Here is a 20,986-nt window from a genome sequence, read left to right as displayed (position 1 = left end):
TTCCCGCGTGTAATGTTCAAGGAGAATAGAATAGCAACACCTTTTAAACATGTGGACATGCCTACACGTGCACGGCTTTGATCCGCGTGGTTTTGCAGCTGATTGTGGTGACGCGCGCTTGGAGAGAAAGAGAGAGAGGTGTGAGAGAGTGTGATGGCACAGTGTGTGTGTGCGTGTGTGTGTGTTTGTGGCATTTCCCACCTCTCTAGTCTAAATCCACCAGTGTAGATCACAGAGTGAGAGAAGCGCTGTTGGTCCTCCGAGAGATCCGCTCCTCGCTCCCTCCTTCCGCGCAAACTTCCAGCAGACGTCCGGCATGAGCGGAGGCAAACACCGCGGAGGTGCCACATGAGGCGGACCCGGAACACTCAGAACACGGCTCAAACTTTTCAATCAGACTCCATCCTGACTTCTGAGCAAACAAACGCAACTTTGCCTCTGTCTCACTTACACTCTGCTCCCTGGTCTCCTGCTGGGATTGCTTGGATTGCGCACCCGCGTCTTTATATGATCAGTCGGGGAGACGTGTAGCCTTTTCTGGGTGGTCCGGTTCAAGGAAGGTGACATGCAGGTTCTCCGGTGGACCATAGTATTCCTCAGCCAATGGATCCTACGGATGGTGAGTTTAGTCCAAGTGTAAAATGCTTTATTGGTGCATGACGCGCTGCTTTACTCCTTTGATAAAGTCCATTTTGTAATAAAAACCGACACAACAATATTAAAACTGCTTTTTTAAATTGTGTCAATATTTGAACTGTGAATTGCTTGTGCATTCCATCGCCATTAGTGATATATTTGCCACAACATCCATCTCCCTTGTATTTATTTTAAAGTTTCTACAGCTGCACATCAAACTGTTTGCTGCAGGTTGTTTTTTTTTTTTTTTTTTTTTTTTTTGTGTGTGCAGAAAAACGCACAGATGACTCCCCCCCCCCCCCCCCGCAGTTTCTAAACACTCCTGCTGCCTGTGCGTTTCCCCCTTTGCTCCAATTTAAACAGCCCTCCTTATCTATTTATCCATTTTGCGCTTGCAGCCACTTCCTCTAATTTTTGACTTCAGAAGTTGTACCTGCCCCTGGCTAGTTTTATTTATTATCTCGACATCACGGTATAGTTTAAGAGTTCTGCAGCTGCTGATTTGTGTGTATGCGCGTGTGTGCGTCCTGGCGTGCATGCCTGTGCGTTCCCCCTGTTTTGAGCAAATAGTGCATTTATTCCCAGAATAGAGCACAACTGACCACATATAACTATTTACAGTACCAAAAGATGGACAGAAATATGGAAATGGAATAAAAGCATTGCAGTTCTATTTTTTCCTCTCCTCACCTATGACTCCATAATGTTGTTTTATTATTGCCTCATTTTTATACAGACTTTTTTTTTTTTTTTTTGCACACACTGTGTGGAAGAATGGCCTGGTTTTGCAAAGACAAGGTGAAATTTTAGCAAGGATTCTAAATGGATTTTCTATTTGACTTTTTTTTTTTTTTTTTTTTTTAAGAAAGGAAGTTCAGAAGTGTCTCTATTAGTAAACAAATATCACTTGATGTGAGCAACAAAAGTGTGCTATTATTGACTGAAAAATGCATTTCGAGGAGGCTGAAGAGTGCTGGGATCTTCACTGCCAGCAGATGTGGTTGACACTACCCATAGTAGAATTCTCTCTCTCTTAACAAAAGAAAATGGTGACTGAGGTGTTTTATATTATTTTTTTAAAAAGAAACACAAAAAAACCCCCACTGTTGCCCGCTGGCAGATTGGGGTTAGGTTGTATTGTGACAGGAAATACCATCTGTGCTGCTTTTTTGAAGATTGAATGCAAATCTTTGCCTTTCGATGTGGCACTGTTATACGCCTCGTCTGCATCAGAGTGCAACGCGGGTTCAAGTGTCAGGATCGACTCAGGATTAGATTATATCTGCCATGCTTTTCAGCAATGTGCCATTGGAGATCACGTTGAGGTTCTGAAAAGAGTCGTGGGCTTGTTTGTTTTTCGCCGACTGCGTGGCGTATAGATGACACAGTGATTTGTCTGACAGATCATGACGTGTTGCATCCTTGGGAGCACTATTAGCTTGACGGATTAGAAGTGAAGAGGTAAAGGAGGCAGTCAAAAAGTAAAGGTGTGAGACAAATTGGGTAAAACAAAATAAAAAAAAAAGACACAGGAGGAAAGAGAGAAGTCAGCAGATATAGTCCAAAGGTGATACAGGAATCATTAACAGCATTTATATGTTATTTTGCTTTTTTTTTTTTTTTTTTTTTTTTACAGTTTTACACAGCTAGGTAAGTGGTAAAATCCTTATTTGTCTTTAAAAGAAAAACATTTTTTAGAATCATTTTGAACTTGGATAGAAATCATTTCTCGGGGAGGGTTCACACACACACACACATACACACACACACACACACACACTTGTGAATGAAGAAGAATAATTGAGAAAGATTTGGGCCTTTGTGGCTGAGGATATCCTCTGCTGCCATATAATTATTTTCTTTTTCTCATGCTTTCTGTGTTGAAATGATATCTATACAGTAACAGCCCAACAAAAGAAGAAAAGATGTGCTTTGCTGTCCTTTGCTGTTTTATGCTCTCAGTATAAAACAATAGCATTAGCCAGCATCTCAACCTGACAAAATCCTCTTATCTCCACTCATAAAACAAATACCTCGGGGACATTACAGTAATTTTATTATATTTAGTCCTACTTCCTTCGCTGTCATGTCTGATGCATTCTGCACAGCTTTGCATTTCTGGGGGTTTTCTGTGCACCTCTATAAGGATGTGCCAGAGAAACAGAGTCCCGTTTGTTCCTATATGCTTCCTGTTTGTATGTTGTTTACCGCCCATCCTGGATTAAACATGGTGGTTGGTGGTTTTTCCTCCCACTCGCTGTCTGGATGTCCATCATCCTATAACTGTCCCTGGATCATCCAAACCATCAAACGGCCCGGTTTCAACACGCAGGAGGCAGCAGCTCCGACCTGTAATCTGTGCAAATTATATTCTCTGTTCACAAACCGATTAGATGTGTAATCTGGTGAATCATGATGACAGAAACAATCACATTACTGCTATATCTGTTGCCTCTGAAATTGTTCCTGCAGATCAAAGGGATGCCTTAACATATAAATATGAAGAAAAAAAAACGGCACATTTTCACACAGTGTTTTAATGAATTCCAATGTGGCTGTGCTTAAGGTTGCGCAATGATCCATTTTATTTAATTTGTTTTTTCCCCTCTCGTAGCCCTCTGCCCCATTTTTGACAAACCATTACTTGTGAAATGAGTCATCTCCTTGTGCTGTGAAAACTTCCACCTCACGCTTTGTATTAGCCTGTGGAAGAGAATTTTAATTTAAGTGGGTCAAGATGCCACATATTCGATCCCTTTATGGAAGGAAATATTGGTTCTGATTTTAAACAAACATTAAAATTTTTATGTGAGTTTCTAAACCAAATGCAAAATAAATGTAATCATTATTTATTTATTTATTGTTAAATGTGAAAAATAGCGGGTAAAGAAGAGGTGAATGATTTGGTTTTAATATTGCGCCCCAACCAGATTGGTTTTAATTCAGTGGCTGTGCACCCTGCTGTTGTATGACAGCTCAACTATGCCTGAAGTGCCGAGAAAGAAAACCTCATGTCTGAAAAAATAATAATAAGGCAGCAACAATTTCTTCTTCTTCTTCTTTTTTTTTTTTTTTTTTTCAAGGAAAGTGTGAGTTTGGATGTGAGCGGCTGTCGCTGCTCCCACTGCTGAGCTGGCCTGAAGCACATATTTGTCCCTTCTCCTTCCTTTGCCACCTGTTCAAGTCTCACCTGCAGATGTTAAAGGTGTTCCAGGGTCACAGACTCACTTACGGTTTATGCATTTAAATTTATTATTCAGTCTCAACCAGGATCATCAGCTGCAGTGTAGGACACCTTTGGATGCCTTTAGGAGAAATTGTATGCTTTGACTCCTGAACTGACAATATGTCTAATGGAGCAATTTTGCATTTCTAGCAATGTAATATATTTAATAAGTTGTTTTTAACTTTCATAATAAATCCAGGTGGCGCAGTCATTTGATGTAGAGATATAGTATATTGTGAATAATAATTATTATTATTAACAATACTACATACTACTACTTAGGGCTGGGCCAAATGAACCGAAACTCATATCTCAACATTTTTTCTCAAAATGGCATTATACGATATAAATCTCGATAAATTCAATTCAATTTAACTCTTACCAGAAAGACAATTTTGGGTTAAATGCCAAACAGGAACATTTTTCAAACAGCTGCACAATATGGGCCACTTTTGGCTTTTTCTCCTAAAGGGACAGCACATGTGAGTGAGTGAGTTATGTTGTGTGGCTTGTTTAGGGCAAGGTCTGGGTTAGGACACACTCGGAAATCCATCTAACTGTGCTTTTAGAAGTAGTGAAAGCAGCAACTCTGAAAAGAAGTATTTTGATACAAAATGAGCTTTACAAATTATGTATAACGATATAGGCAATATTTTAATCCTCGATATAGCTTGAATATTGATATATCACCCAGCCCTACTACTACCATTGTGTGTGTGTGTGTGTCTGCGTTCTATAACGTGTTAAAGTGAAGAGGCTTTATTTTTATTTGACAAACATTTTATTTCTAAGTGCGTTCGTCACTGTTTCATCATCACTTCTTTGCAGTATTTTATATTTACCCATTATGCTTCGACACTTACACTTTAGCAAATTTGTGGCAATGCTTACTCAGTGACTTATGCAATTACTTAATTTGATGTTTTGATTTATCCACAAAGTTGTTTTAATGTCCTTAAAAAAACAATGAAGGTTTCAAGAGAAATGTTGTGAGGAATAAAATCATAAAACAACCTGCTATTTTTCATAAAGATCATCAAGACTTCCATGTTTCATATGACTTTCATGGTCATACGGTTCCTCTGTTGCCTTTGCTGGCTTTTCAACTCACCCATTTGCATTACAGGTATTGATTAAAGCAGCGCGTCAGACTTTTGTGAGTAAATATCAGAAAAGGTTATTTAATTTGTTTTTATATTAAATGTCAAGTGCAACATGGTTGTTTTCGTCCAACTGTTTTCCGTAGCTGACAGGTTTAATTTCATCACATCAACTTAAAATAACGAACGGGAAGAAGAGCCTTTTATCATTGCTGCAGTTTTATGACAAAGAAAAGCAACATAAAAAGTCAAAACAATGAAAATCCTAATACTATACACTAGGGGTGGGAACCTCGCGATACGATACGATACACAATACAAAGCTCACAGTAACGATTATCTCACGATATGACGATACTGCGATTATCGATATATTGGTCAGAAATCAATCTACGATAATCTGACATAAGAAAAAAAAAAGATTAAGTGAAAAAATACATTTTTTATTTTATATCTCTGAAAGACAATAAATTGAAAAAGTGTCCTATGAACGGTGACACTATTTTAGTGCAACATTTCTGTAAGTGTCAACATACTAATGTAAACGAACAAGTGTCTCCAATAGTGCTTTCTGTAAACAAAAAATAGGGTCTTTCTTACCAGTGACACCATTATAGTGCAATATTCCAATAAACAATATATTGGTTCCTTCAACAAACAGTTACAAAATTTCTGTGAAGACCTACCTGCACATTTTAGTGAAATGTGCGAGCATATCGATTATCGATCGTGCGAAAAAATATCTCCGATACATTGCAGTATCAAGATATCGTCACACTCCTACTATACATTCTACTTAAGGACGTGGCTGAACTTAAAATTTTACTTATTCTTATATTCAAACTGATTTTACAAAAGCTACAATTATATAACACCAAAGAAAAGTTATTTATGATAGAAAAGAGTTAGGTTTATTGTAAGGTGGACCTAGAAGGAGTTCAATCTTAATGACTAAGTATGTATCATCGAGACCTCTGCCGTTTCTGGCTATAGGCGGACCATGCCGAGCACTTGGCCTCACTACTTGTCTTTATCCATAATATTCTCACAAATAAATGTGGGTAAGAATAACAAAAATCACTAATATAAGCTGTGGCTGGTGCTTTTAAGGAGTAATTAAGTCAATATAGTTGAACTCCAAATGTGTGCATGGTGTGACGTCAGTCGACAAGAATTATGGGATTGATTGACGGGAATCGGTCATTCACCAGTTGTTGCAGCACTTTGTGGATTAGGACTTTCTCAATTTAGCTGCGCAAACTAAGGCTGAACGATTAGGCTGCAATTTTTTATTTAATTTTTTTTTTTAGTAATGTATTTTAAGTTTGTTGGAAGTTTGATTTACCTAAAAAAACGTCCAATTGGTTAAAGCAGATAATAGTTCTCCTTACTTTTCCTGCACTTTAGTATGTGTGATGTCATAGACTGGATGTTAGTAAGCTTTATTATTATTTTTTATATCTGTTTATTTTATTTATAGACTGTCCTGTTAAGTTCAGAGAGTATTTAAGAAGTACACATGTTTACATGTTTCATGAAGCCAGTTAGATATGTTGAAGAGGTAAAGCCACAGTTTTGTTTGCTTTATTGTTGTAATCTGTGCTTTGAAATGTATATTTTATTTTGATTTCAAGTTGAAATATATCTGAAATTGTGTATTATGAAACAGATTGATTTATTGCTTGCGTTAATTGAAAAATACATGACAAAAGGCCCTTGATAAAATAATTGCAAATTCAAGCGCAATCGCAATATTGAGGAAAAAAAAAATCGCAATTAGATTATTTTCCAAAATTGTTCAGCCCTAGCCCAACTGGGGACCCCAAACAGCACTTTGCGTAAGGCTAGGGCTGCAAGGTTTATTGATATTGAATCGCAATCAAGGTTTTGACTACTGCAATAATGTAATGTTATTGCATATTTTACTAACCAATCGCTGTGAGAGAAAAAAGCAAAACACCACCGTGGTAAACCCCAACACCAATTTAGTAACATGCAAATACAAGTTAAGCCAATATTTGTGGCCTGGGGCTCCTTGGCTTCCGTTGGTATTGCCGGTCCTTCGGGCTTAGGGAGGGGCCTAGGTTCACAGACATGGCTCTTACACGCACATCGGTCGTGGATGCACTGGCATGCCTTGGGCTGTGGGATAATCTCGTATTGAGCTTTACCTGAGATACATTGATCCCAAATATCAGTTTTAGGTACAAGCACTCACTCCTTCCCTCTGTTCACGGTCACCACCATTATACTTAAGCTGGGTGCTGTGTCACCCCCTTCAATTTCTCCACATTTGTCACCAGATTGGCTTAACTGATTACACAACACAATATGCACAACTGTAGCGTCACATTGCACTCTCAGCTCAAAATAGTTGATCCTTACCAACCTCTTCCATTATCCTACCCAGACTCCCTCTTCCCTGTTCCTTTCCCCCTCACCTAGATTTATATTCTCCCTTTAAAAAAGTGTTTTTGTAACACTTTACTTGAAGTTTTATACATAAGGCTGACATTACGCTGTCATTATCATGACATGACACCTGTGATTAGCATGAATGAGGTGTCATTAAAGGGCCCATGTTACGCTAAATAGACTTTTCTGTGTTTTAAACATCATAAAAGTGTTATATGGGCTTCATACACATGCCCAAAGTGTTTTTTCCATTGATTCCCTCAATTATTAGTTAGAGGGTGATTTGCTCCTTTCTTACTGCAGGGTGAGCACAAATACCTCTCTCCAATTTGATGACGCGTTCCCACTTTGATGACGAATTTGACGCAGCACTGAGCTGGAGAAGCCACGCCTCCAGGAAGCTCTCTGCCGTGATTGACATGTAAACAGACACGCCCACGAAGGTGAGCGTTTCAGCGTCCTTCGGGCAGTGCTATGTATGTATTTTCTATAATCTATGTATGTACCGGCGAACGCCCCGCTCCCACACTCTGTCTCATGTTTAAAAATCAGCATAAGCTCAGCTACGGAGTGTGTGGGAGGCGGGTGGGCATGACATGGGACCTTTAAGTATTGTTTGTTACCCTAACCCTTCGTTACCCTAACCCTAACCGAAGAATGCCAACATAGTTCCAAAAGTGTCATAATTTAGCGAAAGGTATCATAATTCCGTGAACAACACCTAATGCCAGCCTTCATGACACCTTATTCACACTAATGACGGATAATAATGACAGCGTAATGTCAGCCATATGTATAAAACTTTAAGTAAAATGTTAACAGTTTTTCTTACGGAGGGCTGGTGATGGTCACAACTATGCAATTAAATTAATGTATTTCTTTCATTGCAATAATAAAACATGTACAGATGTCGTGAAAAGATTGCACTACGTATAGTGTTGACCTTAGACAGTGTGCAGGTAAAAAAAAAAAAAAAAAAAGCCAATATTTGTGAAGATGAGGATATGATTAAACCACATTTTTAGACATTGTCAGCTGACTCTAAGCTTTGCAGTCCGCAGCTGTCTGTCAGCCACACATTTGTTATTTGTGCTGTGTTTGTCTTTCCTTGATAGACACCAAGAAATTGTCAGAAACTTTAGCTGCATGGTTCTGGGTGCCTTTTTGAGGGAATGAAACAAAGTGAAGCCACCCGTCAACCTGGGAGACAGTTGGTCACGTGGGACGAATTAGACAATTGAGCAAACCAAAGGAGAGATGATGGGATTTTTCCCTGACTCTCCTACAGGCTTGTGTTGGTCCATTAAAAATGATTGGTTTAAAACATTTATTTATACTCTAAAAAATACTAGTGACAATAAGTTGAGTAAAATTATACCTTTGGGTTTTTTTAGTTCCTGTTCATCTTTGTTTTAATAGCTTTTCATAGTTACTTTGAGAACAAACAGTACAAGCTGCTTCAAGTTAGAAAAAAAAGAAGATTTATGATGGAATGAAGCAAAATTTTTCTGTTTAATTTGACAAAGTAGCCTCCAGCTGTCAAGAGAGTCATGCTTTGGTTTGGATCGACTGGGTTGTGAAAGCCAGATGGTAGGCTCTCACATAACTGCAAATAACATTGGCAATCGTTTGAAACTCTTTTTTAATTGGAAACAAAAGCAGATTTCTGAAAAGCAGAAGCCCATCACTTGAATAAACACCCTGCCTTGTTTTGACTTGAACCCCAGCGTTCAGAATGTAGCAGTTTATGGTGTCAGAGCAGCAAGAATGTCAGCAAAACGTGTTTCCATAACCTCTGCGGACTCCATCAATAAACAGCTAATTGTGTTTTATGTCTTTGAAAGTGAATTAAATGAGAAAGAAAGGTGATGCATCAACAACAAACTATTATAGCAAATAACTATATTATTTTTTTAAAAAAAAGAATAGATTGAAGAAGAAAAATGTCTTTAAAAACACAAGATGTACATTTTTTGTTTACAATTTAGTATCATTTTTAATAGATCCTGTTATTATGTTTATAGTGTCAGGGTTTATATTGCTATTTTGTGTCTGAAATTAATTTACATTCAGCAAAGGTGTTCTGTTATTAGTGTCTTATTCAATAAAATGCTAAAGCAGCTGGAGATGAAAATATTTGATCAGATATTGAAGACGGCGTATGCCTTATAGATCAATAAAATGAAGATCAAGATTTTCGAAGAAAAGATGTAAAAGGTGGAATTGCAGCTCAAAAGTTCTTTTGGTCTCCACTGTAAACACAAAACAAAACCGGTGTCAAGAGAATCACTGTCCTCCTTGTCTGTCACGGTAAGAAAGAAGTAAAAATACTTCTACGGGACTCCACATCCCACAATGCAATGCACAAAACCTGTCTGACAATGACAATAAACCGTGTGTTCACATTGGAGCTCAAAATAAATTTTCAAGCGGCAATTTCATCCTTTTTTTTTACACCTTTATTGATCTACCTAGCCTATTCTATGTATTAATCTGATTTAAACCTTCATCTCCAGCAGCTTTAACTGACAGACTTTACAAAATAATACACCGTTTTTAAATCAAATGTTCAATTCTCTCAGTAAAAAGCCTGCTTTTGTTTTGTTTTTTTTATATTACATTTGTGTAGTCAGTGATCATCTTATTTTAGACTGTGATAGGAAACTAAAGCTACACAGAGAAAACCTATTTACTTTGAGGAAAAACATGTCTTTTGATAAAAAGAACTTGACTCAAAACCACAGTATTATGTGTTGGGCACAGAGCAGCTCCTCATCGTTGAACAATAAATTGCATAAACGTTGTTGCCACGGCTATGGGAGCGCATCTTTATTACTTTTTTCACACTTGTATAATTCACTCAACTCATTGTTCATCAATATTTAATGTTTATGAGCTTTGCAAAGTGCAAATTTAGCACGGTAAATCATTTTTAATTTAAAAAAAAAAAAGGAGGTTTAGATTACACATACTGGATTCTTCTCACATAGCCTTTACATGAATGAAGGTTTTGACTAAAAGCCAACATTTCCTGAACTGTTGCTGCACTTAATCATTGGAATGAAAAGTTTAGACATAAAGTGTTTGAAGAGTTGCAAGTTTAGTTTTAGTTTATCAGCTAATACTAACAGATCACTTTGTCTTACTGTCAGAAAAGAGTTTTTTGACTTGTTTTGAAATCATGTCCAGACATAAACCTAGTGCTGGGCTTCACATCAGATCAAGCTACCCTGCCAAGATCAACTAGAGATGATGGATTGTTGACAGCAGCTGCCTCAGCCTCACAAGGGTGAAGTTCTCCTGGTCTCAGATTTTGCACCAACTTTGACAAACAGCCTGTGTGAGCTGTGTAGCAGGACGTATGCATGACGGGCACAGACTCCGATCAATAAATCTAGAGCAAAGATTTTTTCTTACACCATTGTTTACCATTGGCTTCATTTTTTCACTCAGTTTGTTTGTCTGTTAGCTGGATTTTGACAACATTTGAACAAAAGATAGACCGTACGCCATGGAAGATACCATTACATTTTGATGGGGATCCAGAATAATTGATTCTGGATCAAAAAAATCAAAGATTCCAAAAAATCTCTAACCATTGGAAAAATTTCTAAAATGTATGTCTCGGTTCGTAATTGATCGACCTTTTTTAAATTTGACTGAGTTATGTCGGGTTGGTTCTTAAAAAACCAATACTCGTTTCATCCAGATCAGAATCAGATTGCTCTATTTATCACAATTATTTAAAAAAAATAATAATAATTGGGGTGACTTCTGACTTCTTCCAAGCCTTTAAAGCAGGGGTGTCAAACTAATTTTAGTTCAGGGGCCAAATACGGACTATTTGGATGTCAAGTGGGCCACAGATTTTAAGTGGGGGAAAAAAGAACAATTTTAACATCGTTGTACCCTAGTTTTCAATATCAGTTCAATTCACTGAAAAAAATCTAAAGATGTTGTGGAGTTTCATTAACATGGTGAACTTAAGATATCTACAAGGGGATTATTTGGTAATTTACACAATAATTCATGTTTTATCTGTCATTTTTACTTTCTCCTGTGGGCCAAATTGGATGGTCTAAAGGGCCGGATTTGCCCCCAGGCCTTGAGTTTGACACATGTGCTTTAAAGTGTCAGCGATCATGCTACCATGATCAGGTTCAATGATCCAGATAACTTCCAATATCTCGCAAAGAGGATTTTTGGTGCTTGGTGGAGGTTTGTGCTCAGTACTTTTGTTTTGGGATGTTTTTACTGAACTTTCTATTTATTGACTACAGTTTGTTTTTTCTTTCTTTCTCACCCGCTGCCCAAGTGAAGAGAGAGGATGAGGGCATGGGGTCCAGGGCAAGATATCCGCACCTGGATATGAGCTCTACCACACTACAAAACACACACTGCATTTTAATGCACCTTTTCCTACCTGAATGGATGGACAACCATTATTACAATAGCATCCTTTATGACTCACCTAATCGTATGTAGTGACTATTGAAAATTGCCTCCTAAGAGCAGTAGGTGTGATTATAAAGGTGGAGTGATGAGCCCTGAAACAGGAATCATCCCCTGAATATTACTTGTGATGTGTTTGGTATTAAAACAATGTCACACGTGCATGCAAAAAAAGGAAGCATCGCTAAAATGTAATATTTCCGAGCCTTCGCGTAAACAAGTTTACAGTCGGGAGATAAAATTAAAGAATGCTGAGAAAATGACTTTCTGATTGTAGCGAGTTGTCATGACAAGGGTGAGCAAATCAAAGAGCTCATATATCACGCAGCAATTACCACTGAGGTATTACAGCTGCAACAGTAAAAGAAGAGAAGATGCACATTTCGCCCAAGCTGATAAACTGAAGCTTTACCTTAGTGTTTTTTGGTTTTGTAATTTGTCTGCAGAGATAGTGAAGAAGCACAAGAACACTTTAATTATGTTGCCATCCACTCCCTTTTTCAATATTGACTTTAGTTCACAGCAGTATAAAAGTGTTGGACTACAATGTTTTTTTTGTCTTTAATTGTAATCTAGAAAGAAATTTAAAAAGTTATGCTCAGTTGTATCAACTTACTTTCTTTCTTTCAGGCAGTTAAAAATAAATCAAACCCCCACATTTGCATGAATTGTTCACTTTGGGTTGCATTTTGAATTCCATAAAAAGGTTTTCAATGACAAGAAACTGTGTTCCTTCATACAATGGAGAAAAAAGCTAAGGCCCAAAGCATTGGATCAGATTTATAGTCCTTGCTGTGTTCAGACATCAAAGTAAACCACAACTCTTGGAAATGGATCAAGATCAAGTCCTCAATGGCCTGCTTGTTTGGTGCACATAACAATTGAGACAGCAATGCTCTGTATATCTGCACTATCAGTCAAAGGTTTGGACATCCTTCTCATTGAATCCCAATGAGACAGAGGCTGTGTTCGAAATGACACTCCGTACTATACACTACAAACTCAATGAGTATCTACTGTCTACTATATACTATTAGTGTGATTAGGATGATGACCGTTTTCACTGAAGTATAATTCCAAGTTTCCCAAGATGCATTTCGAACCTACAACAATAAAAACTGGAAGCACACTGAGGTTAAATATCTCCATTGATTCACCACCTTTGAACGTTCTGAAAACATTTTAAGTGAGAAAGTGACCAAGTAGAATATAAACATGTGGTCATTTGACCCATAAAACTCACCAAAACACATTTGATGCCGACAGTTTGGAGATTTTCGGAGACCTGTCATTGTGCTACTGACAAAACTTTTAGTTAACTTCAAAACAAGAGTCCTATTTACAAAAGTATTAAAAAAAAAAAAACTAATGGAAGACAAGATGAGATGCTTTTGTTTTGAAAAGATGATATTTGATTTTTAGCTTGAAGCCGGTTCCAAGGGGGATTTTACATTCCGCTCGCAATGCGTCATGGGGCTACATACTCATTTTTACTTCAGACTTAGTATGAGTAGTACGTTATTATGCGATTTCAAACACAGTCAGTGTGTCCAAGCTTTTGACTAGTAGCGTACTGTTTATGAATCAAAATATTGCGTGTGTATTGCAATCTGTTGGATTCACAGTAAACATGCTACTGAACCCTAACCCTGTACCCTGAAAACCACAGGGATCCAGAATCAAACTCTCTAAGTAGTTGCTAAAAACTACAAAATATGACTTTTGGTTTTTGAATTTTTTCCCTTGGTAGGATCGGGTGTTGTGTCGTTGTTTGTTAGTTTTTTTGCATCCTAGTTTTCTTGGTGTTGTCTATTCCGTTGCTTGATGGTCTAAAGCAGCAGAGAGAGTTTCTCAGTGAAGGGGTCAGGCCTACTTTGAATGGGTCTACGGGTGTTGCTCCACTTTGAGAGGTCCCTCGTCAATTTAATGTTGTGAGTGCTCGACTAATCTGTTCCTCCTCAACTCAGTCTCTCTTTTTCCTGGCTGCGAGGCACAGATTCGAGCTATGGAAATAGATCACATCAAAAGGGACGCTTGGCTCCTGATGATTGGCACCATGTTTGTTGGTGATGCGTGATGCGCCGCTCGGTTCCCGTTTGGGGTCAGTGAAACGTGGCTTCCTGTGGTCCAACACGTTGCCGAATCGCCGCTCCCTCTGGGGGGAAAAAAGCCCCTGCTGAGATCATATTTTTGTTCTTTGATACATACCCTGTAATGTTCATGAATGTTTAGCTTTACAAGAGACAAGTGAAACGAAGACGAGCGCATGCAGAGCACTGAGATGCTTGTTTTGAATCCTAAACTGCTGCTGTGTTCACATACCTTTTAGTGTGTGAAAGTATCTGTTGGTAAAAGCAATACAAACTCTGTAAAGTGGAAAGCAAAGATTGATGGTGAACATTTTCTGATAGAAAATGTCAGAGTTAAAGAGTGAGAGTTGCTTTCAGAAAATGTATTTTCCCAAACAAATTCATTAATATATTTTTGTAGTAACTTGCAAAGGCAATGAAGAAAGTTGCAATGACTTGCAATAGTGACTTCTTGAGTAAGGTGAAATCTAAATAGATGATTAGCTTATAGACTTTTTATGTCTTATGTATGTTTACAGAGTTTTTACTTTAATAAGAAAAACATTTTCAGCGGTTGTCAAATGAAAGTGTACATGTCCTTGGTGTATTTGAAAGCTGCTTTTGTTCTGAAAATGCATTGTGTTTTCTAAGGATCTACATCTATCTATAAAGCAAGAAAAGTCTGCGTGCGTGCATGTGTGTTTGTGGACTTGTCGACTTCACTCTTTGGGTAGCAGGGCAGAGGGTGTCCGGCCGGTGGCAGCCAGGCAGTGTGTGTGTGTGTCTTTAATTTAGAATTAAATTTGCATTAGGAATTAAGTGTTTACAAGGTCAGTTTAAAGAGGATTTAACATTTATTCTAAATTAAAGAGGAATAAAAGCTCCCATGTAAACGTGAGTATCTCCAAGTGTTTCTCCAGGCATAACTTTATGCTGGTGCGTTTGTTTTTCCCCAATTTATTCATTTAAATATACGAAAACACAATAGTTACACTCTACACGTCTCATAACAAACTTAAATGTCCCTGACGTCCCACCTTCAAACACAACCTCTTTTGGCCATCCATGAAAAAGCTACTTAATAACCTCCCGATTTTCTATAGCAATACATACTTCCTCCATGCACTGCACTAGTATATACAGTAAGACAGAGTAAGATTATTACTGTTACTGATGCACCATTTGATCATGTTAGTGCATATGAAACACCTGTTGCAACGTTTAATCACTTAATCTGAAGTTATGTCATCGTCCTGTATGTGATCGACTTTCAGGAGACTACCAATCAATTTGTTTTAAAGTGATTTCCTAATTATGATGGGTTCCTAATCTAACAGATAATCTTTGGAGAAAACTACTGTAGAGCAGCCCTGCCCATTGTTACTCCAAAGACAAAAGAGATTCAAAAAAGTCTAATGAACGAACGGATCCCCCTCTAATAAAAGAGGATAAGAAACGACATTAGGCTGACAATCCTAAATGTAGACTAACTTATTTGGAATTAATGTAATGTCCCCTCCACTATTGCAGATGTGTTGTATTGTTAACAGGTAGAAAATTGATAATCCTTCAAAGTATCCAGAGATGATTCTGCATTGATTTAATAATAGGCCACAATTAAACAATATCTCCATGAATGACACAAAAAAGAATTTTGTTATTCTGCCAGTGGCTTCCGTAGCTCACTCGTGTACATTCATATTCATTTCCTTGTTAAAAATGCTTTTGATATTATTTAATAATTAACAAACTAACATTTTCAATACATACAACAAGCCATTTGAAGGTTTTTTTTTTTGTTTTGTTTGTGTTTTAGTCCTTTTTCATTTATATGAGCAACGTAACAGGTTTTTAATGCTGCTTTTGGTTTTGTAATGGGCTTAGTGTTAATAGCTGTCTTAACATAACATTCTTTATTCAATGTTTGTGACGCAAGACAACCAAGAGTGTTCCAACCCTGAAGGGAATCTTGTGTCACATTCACTTTTACAGGTTTTGAAAATACAAAATATAGAAAATAAGTGTATTGTATTGTGATTGCAGCTTTCACCCTTGTGTGGGTATTTTTTTTTTTTTTTTGGATCGATAGCGTAACTGTCATTGTAAGGAGGTATTATCCATATCCTCTACTATTCACAACATCTTGTGATTAATAGTAAGACACCTGGGAGAGATATATGGTAGAGGACTTTGTGCATGTAATGAAATATTAAAGTGTAATCCGTGGGACACAGAATATCATAACTCATGTTGCAGATGGCAGAGAAGGCTCAGGGTCAGCTCAGTGTGAGGACCACGGCTCACGCGGGACCGTGGAGGAGGGATTAGTTTGTATAATTTTTTTTTAATATCTCGAGTACAGATTGTGATGCATTAATTCAGACAAGCATTGGATTTATTGAATTACTGAGGCTGGGTGAGACGGGGTGGGGGTGGTGGAAGATTCTGGCGACTCTTCTAGATTGGTGACCTCTTTGGTGAGCTCGGGTTTGCAGCAGAGCTTGGCAATCACTCCTTCCTAATAAATAAATGATGGAAATTCTTCACACACAGAATCTCAGGGATTTGATGTTGTATAATGATGGAGTGTTTGGCATTATTTTTTTTATTGTAACATAGAATTTCAGGAGCAGCACAGGATGCATCTTTGAGATGAAATGCACCTATATGTTTAGTATATATGTTTCAGTGTGCTTTTCATTGATTTGTGTCACGCTGAAAGCATTCTCCATGTCGACACGTCTTCATACGTTGTTTCCTGGACTCCAGTGAAAGATGAAGAGTGCTATGGATGTTTTTAGTGGAAAACCAAACCAATTGGCCACATCACTTTGCCTGTTTCTCCATTTTTCTCTCTTGCTGGCTTTCATCTTACACCTTGGTCACCCACCACCCACCTGCCTGATAAAAACCTCAACAATTGAACCTCTATCTTTCACTCTATCACTCAAGTCCTACTTTTTCTGGCTCTTGCCACATCCCCCACCTCCCTTCTTTTCCACCTTGATACTAATGCTGTCAATGGCAGAGCTATTCAACCTGTTTGTTGAAATAAAATCTAGCCCATAACGGAAATAAATGCACATACAAGTGGAATTTAAAGGGCTCATGTTACGCTAAATCAACTTTTCTGTGCTTTAAACATCATAAAGTGCTATTAGGGCTTCATACACATGGCCAAAGTGTTTTTTTCATTGATTCCCTCAATCGTTAGTTAGAGGGTGATTTGCTCCTTTCTTACTGCAGGGTGAGCCCAAACACCTCGCTCCAATTTGATGACACGTTCCCACTTTGATGATGAATTTAACACGGCACTGAGCTAGAGAAGCCGCGCCTCCAGGAAGCTCTCTGCCGTAATCGAAATGTAAACAGACACGCCCACAAAGGTGAGCATTTCAGCGTCCTTTGTGCAGTGCAATGTATGTATTTTCTACAGTCTATGTATGTACCGGCGAACGCCCATAAAGCAGCATGTGCTCGGCTATGGAGTGGGTGGGAGGAGGGCGGGCCGTCCTCTGGCCCTACGTCACCGAACTGTGAGGAGGAAGTCAGTGTCCCGTCTATAGACACGCCCACTCATGAGTATGCATAAGTAGACCGCAAATCAGCGTGTTTGTGTTGAGTTGCTCAGAAAGTGACTAAAGCTCTGGAAAACAGGCGAGTTTGGGAAAATAAACCTCAAATACTATGTTTTTGGAGTTCTTAGAACAAATGGAGATGGGTGAAAAATGGTGAAAAATATCATGACATGAGATCTTTAAAGAGTTTTACCTTTCTGAATTCTCCACACCAGGATGATGTACTCATAAACTCTCCTTCCATTTTTGTTTTGCTAAGTTTTTTTTTTTAGCTTGATCTACTTTATTTGTTCTCTCTTTCAGGGATTCTTGAAGTTTTTACCACTGAAGTCTAAAAAGTCTGCTTAGTATTCATACAGTACAATGAAGAAGCAAGGGAAAAGATATTTGATGATAGTGTAACCAATATTGGTTGTTGACGGTGGACTTTTCTCCTTTGACTGGATTGAAAAGAGGCTGTTAGGCAGTGAGTCTAGGTCATGTATAACTATTTTGGGTCAGGAGCGTACTAATTTCAGAGCTAATACAAACTCTAATACCTCAGTGATGAGACTCGCTGTGTGTTTTTATGCTAATTGGCTGCTTTTTTATGACCTCAGTGTATGGGATTCCATCGCTCTGTAGAAGCCGTTATTTTTCTAAATGGTTATATGCAAGATTAGTATTAACCCTCCTATTAACCTCATATATTACAAACACATTTTACTTGACAGCTAAAACAGCTTGGGGTCAAATTGACCCCACAGAAACACTAATGTGTGCAAAAAAAAAAAAAAAAGAATAATCATGATAATTTTATGCTTTTTATGCTGTTTTTTTTTTTTTAATGATAAACATTGAATTGAGTCAAATTGAGCCCAAGGACATAAGAAGGGTTGAATGAAAGGATTTGATAATATTTAACCCTTTCTACACTGTTGTCATTGATGAGGCTACACTAAGGCATCAAAAATGACACATTTCAACTTTTTACATCTTCTTTTCAAGCAAATAATCTTCAATTAATTGATATATAATGCCTACAATATTGATTTATCTACAAAAAAATGTCAGTCTCCAGCAGGGAGAATATCTACGGCAATCATGATAAACACTAAAATTGAGGTCAGGCAGCAGTAAGGCAGAAAAAATTATGAAAATCCAACAAACACCCAAATTTGACGATAAGGCTATATAGTAAGATATATAGTATATAAATATGGCAAAAATGTGTGGGGAAGGGCTATAGTCAGCTCATCAATACTACTACAATTATGTTGAACATTAAAAATCTCTCAGGAATTGATGTGCGGATTATTTTTGTTGTCTAACATATACTGTATGTTAAATATCGTAAACAGTTCCATTAAAAAATATAGAAATTAATGATTATTTCCTTCAGAGACACCCCTATAGATTTTAACATACTCATGTGGCCATGCTTGATAATGTAATATCCATAAGAAAATGAGATATCAAATTTTGAGATTTGAGATTTATTAATATTAAATAAAAATAAAAACGTTTTCCTGTAAATTCATGGAATTGTAGCAAGTGGGCTAATTTCCATCCCCTTTCCTATTAGCAGGTTGGCGTAAACATAAAACAAATGTCAGTAATGGATTAAAACACAGTGGATAATGAAAAGACAGGTAACATAGAACAACTGTGAACAAGTAATATCAATTTTCTTTATTTTTTTTTTTTACTATTTATTTATTTTAACTTTTATTTTCCCAGGAAAGTCTTTTCCACTGTAGGAGACATTGTAACTTCACAAAGAAGTGCACTGAAACCTGTGCATGTTGACCAGCTTGTGTTTTTTCAATCAAATCTAGAAATAAAGTACTAACTTTCTGCATTATTTGTTGTTCTATACATATACCTCAGTTAAGTTGCACTAAAGTCATGTTGCACTAAAGCCAAAGTTGGTTTAAAAGCCACAGGCAGATTGTATGTTATTTTTTTTTATTTTAAGTTGTTGGCACATGGCATGTTAAAGCCAATGTTATGAGTGTAAAATATGCCAATAAAATATATTTCATACATAATGTTCTCATGAAGGTGTACACATTTACAGATTAGTTGTTTCTTAAGATTGTGGTGGATATATATATATAGATAAAAAAAATTTGCAATTATAGCCTTATGCTTTAATATCGGGATATATCGTATTGTATCGTATCGTGACCTATGTATCGGGATATAAATTGTATCGCCAGATGCCAGGCAATACACACCTCTACTAATGATTAATTAAAACAAATTCCTTTAACATTAGCTGCATCTTTTTTTTTCTTTAGGTCTCAGAGACTAATTTACAAGCAGCGGGCTGTGCTTCATAGTGGGAAAGTTCCCCCCAAACCCTCAGTTCACTTCGCTCAGCAGATGTCACCCTCCCCTCAGCCAACACTTGGACCAGACTCTAGTGTGCATGTAGCAACATGACCAGTCAGTGACAGTGACATAATGTGGCACCTGGAGAGGCAGCCAGACAGAGTGAGAGCTGCAAAGTGAAAGACGAAGAGGCTGATGAGACCAACACGCTTCTTAATGCAAGGGGCCACAGATCTGTACAGGGAGGCATGAACAATGTAATGCGGTGGAAACGAGAAGGGCAGCAATGGGTGTTTTACTGATTAAACACTTCATTCTCATCCTTAGATTTAAAAAAAAAAATGCTGTCAGCACAAACATAGACTTAAATGTCTACTGCAGCAGTGGCTCGCGTCCTTTTGTCTTGTGTATATACGTTTTTCATGTTTTCATTTCAGCAGGCAACTTATTCATCTCAGTAAATATCTTCATTAAGTTTTCTACTCGTAAGTCTTGACGAGAATAAATGAAGATGGATCATCATTCTTTTAAATACAGCGTATTTGAGTGACACCCTGAGGTTTTTTTTTTCTTTTTCTTATAAATACATTTTGTGTCCATCAGCTTGGTAAAAAGGCTGACAAGCATCCAATGCAGAGAATGTGCTGGCATCCAGCCGCCGTGCAGTGTATATTGTTCATTAGCTAATTAGCTACAACTCACTGGACTAGTGTAGGAATGTTGCAAATGTCAACATCGACTTATAGCTGTGCTGGTTTTTTTACCAAGACTCTTCTGTCTTGCATTTATTGTATTTATCCCCTCGCCTCTTAGTCATGGGGCCACAAAATGGAATTCAATGATCCAGGATGACAGGATGTTTCCCAGCTTAGCTAAACCTTATTTTCCCCTTTCTATATATATATATATATATATATATATAAGTATTCCATCTTCTATCTATCAATTCATTCATTCATCCATCCATGTATTATTATAATCAGACTCAAAGCAATGATATTCAGTAAGTTTCTCTTGTACAAGTGAATTATTTGATTTGTGGTGATGCAGAAAGTAAATGCGGTAGTTATTTTGCTTATCAAAATAAAGGCAGTAGAGAAACAATAAATACGATTAAGAAAACGTCCTGACATAAGATTAAATCTCTGGATATCATTTAAATAAAATCATAGCTATTTTTTCCAAACCTGTGAC

At 37.4% G+C, this 20,986-nt stretch overlaps 1 protein-coding gene across 1 annotated transcript in view; it reads left to right on the top strand.

The window, feature by feature from the left end:
• Positions 1-206: 206 nt before the first annotated feature.
• nxph4 (neurexophilin 4) overlaps positions 207-20,986 on the top strand; it is a 58,155-nt gene continuing 37,375 nt past the window's right edge. The window contains exon 1 of the mRNA XM_028446988.1: positions 207-619. Within this exon, the coding sequence (XP_028302789.1) occupies positions 566-619 (54 nt within the window). The 5' untranslated portion in view covers positions 207-565. The remainder of the gene's footprint in view (positions 620-20,986) is intronic.

This window comes from Gouania willdenowi, chromosome 5 (genome assembly GCF_900634775.1).
Source record: "Gouania willdenowi chromosome 5, fGouWil2.1, whole genome shotgun sequence".
NCBI classification, from domain to species: domain Eukaryota; kingdom Metazoa; phylum Chordata; class Actinopteri; order Blenniiformes; family Gobiesocidae; genus Gouania; species Gouania willdenowi.
The sequence above is the reverse complement of the archived record's forward strand: the minus strand, read 5'-3'. Positions and strand labels throughout refer to the sequence as shown.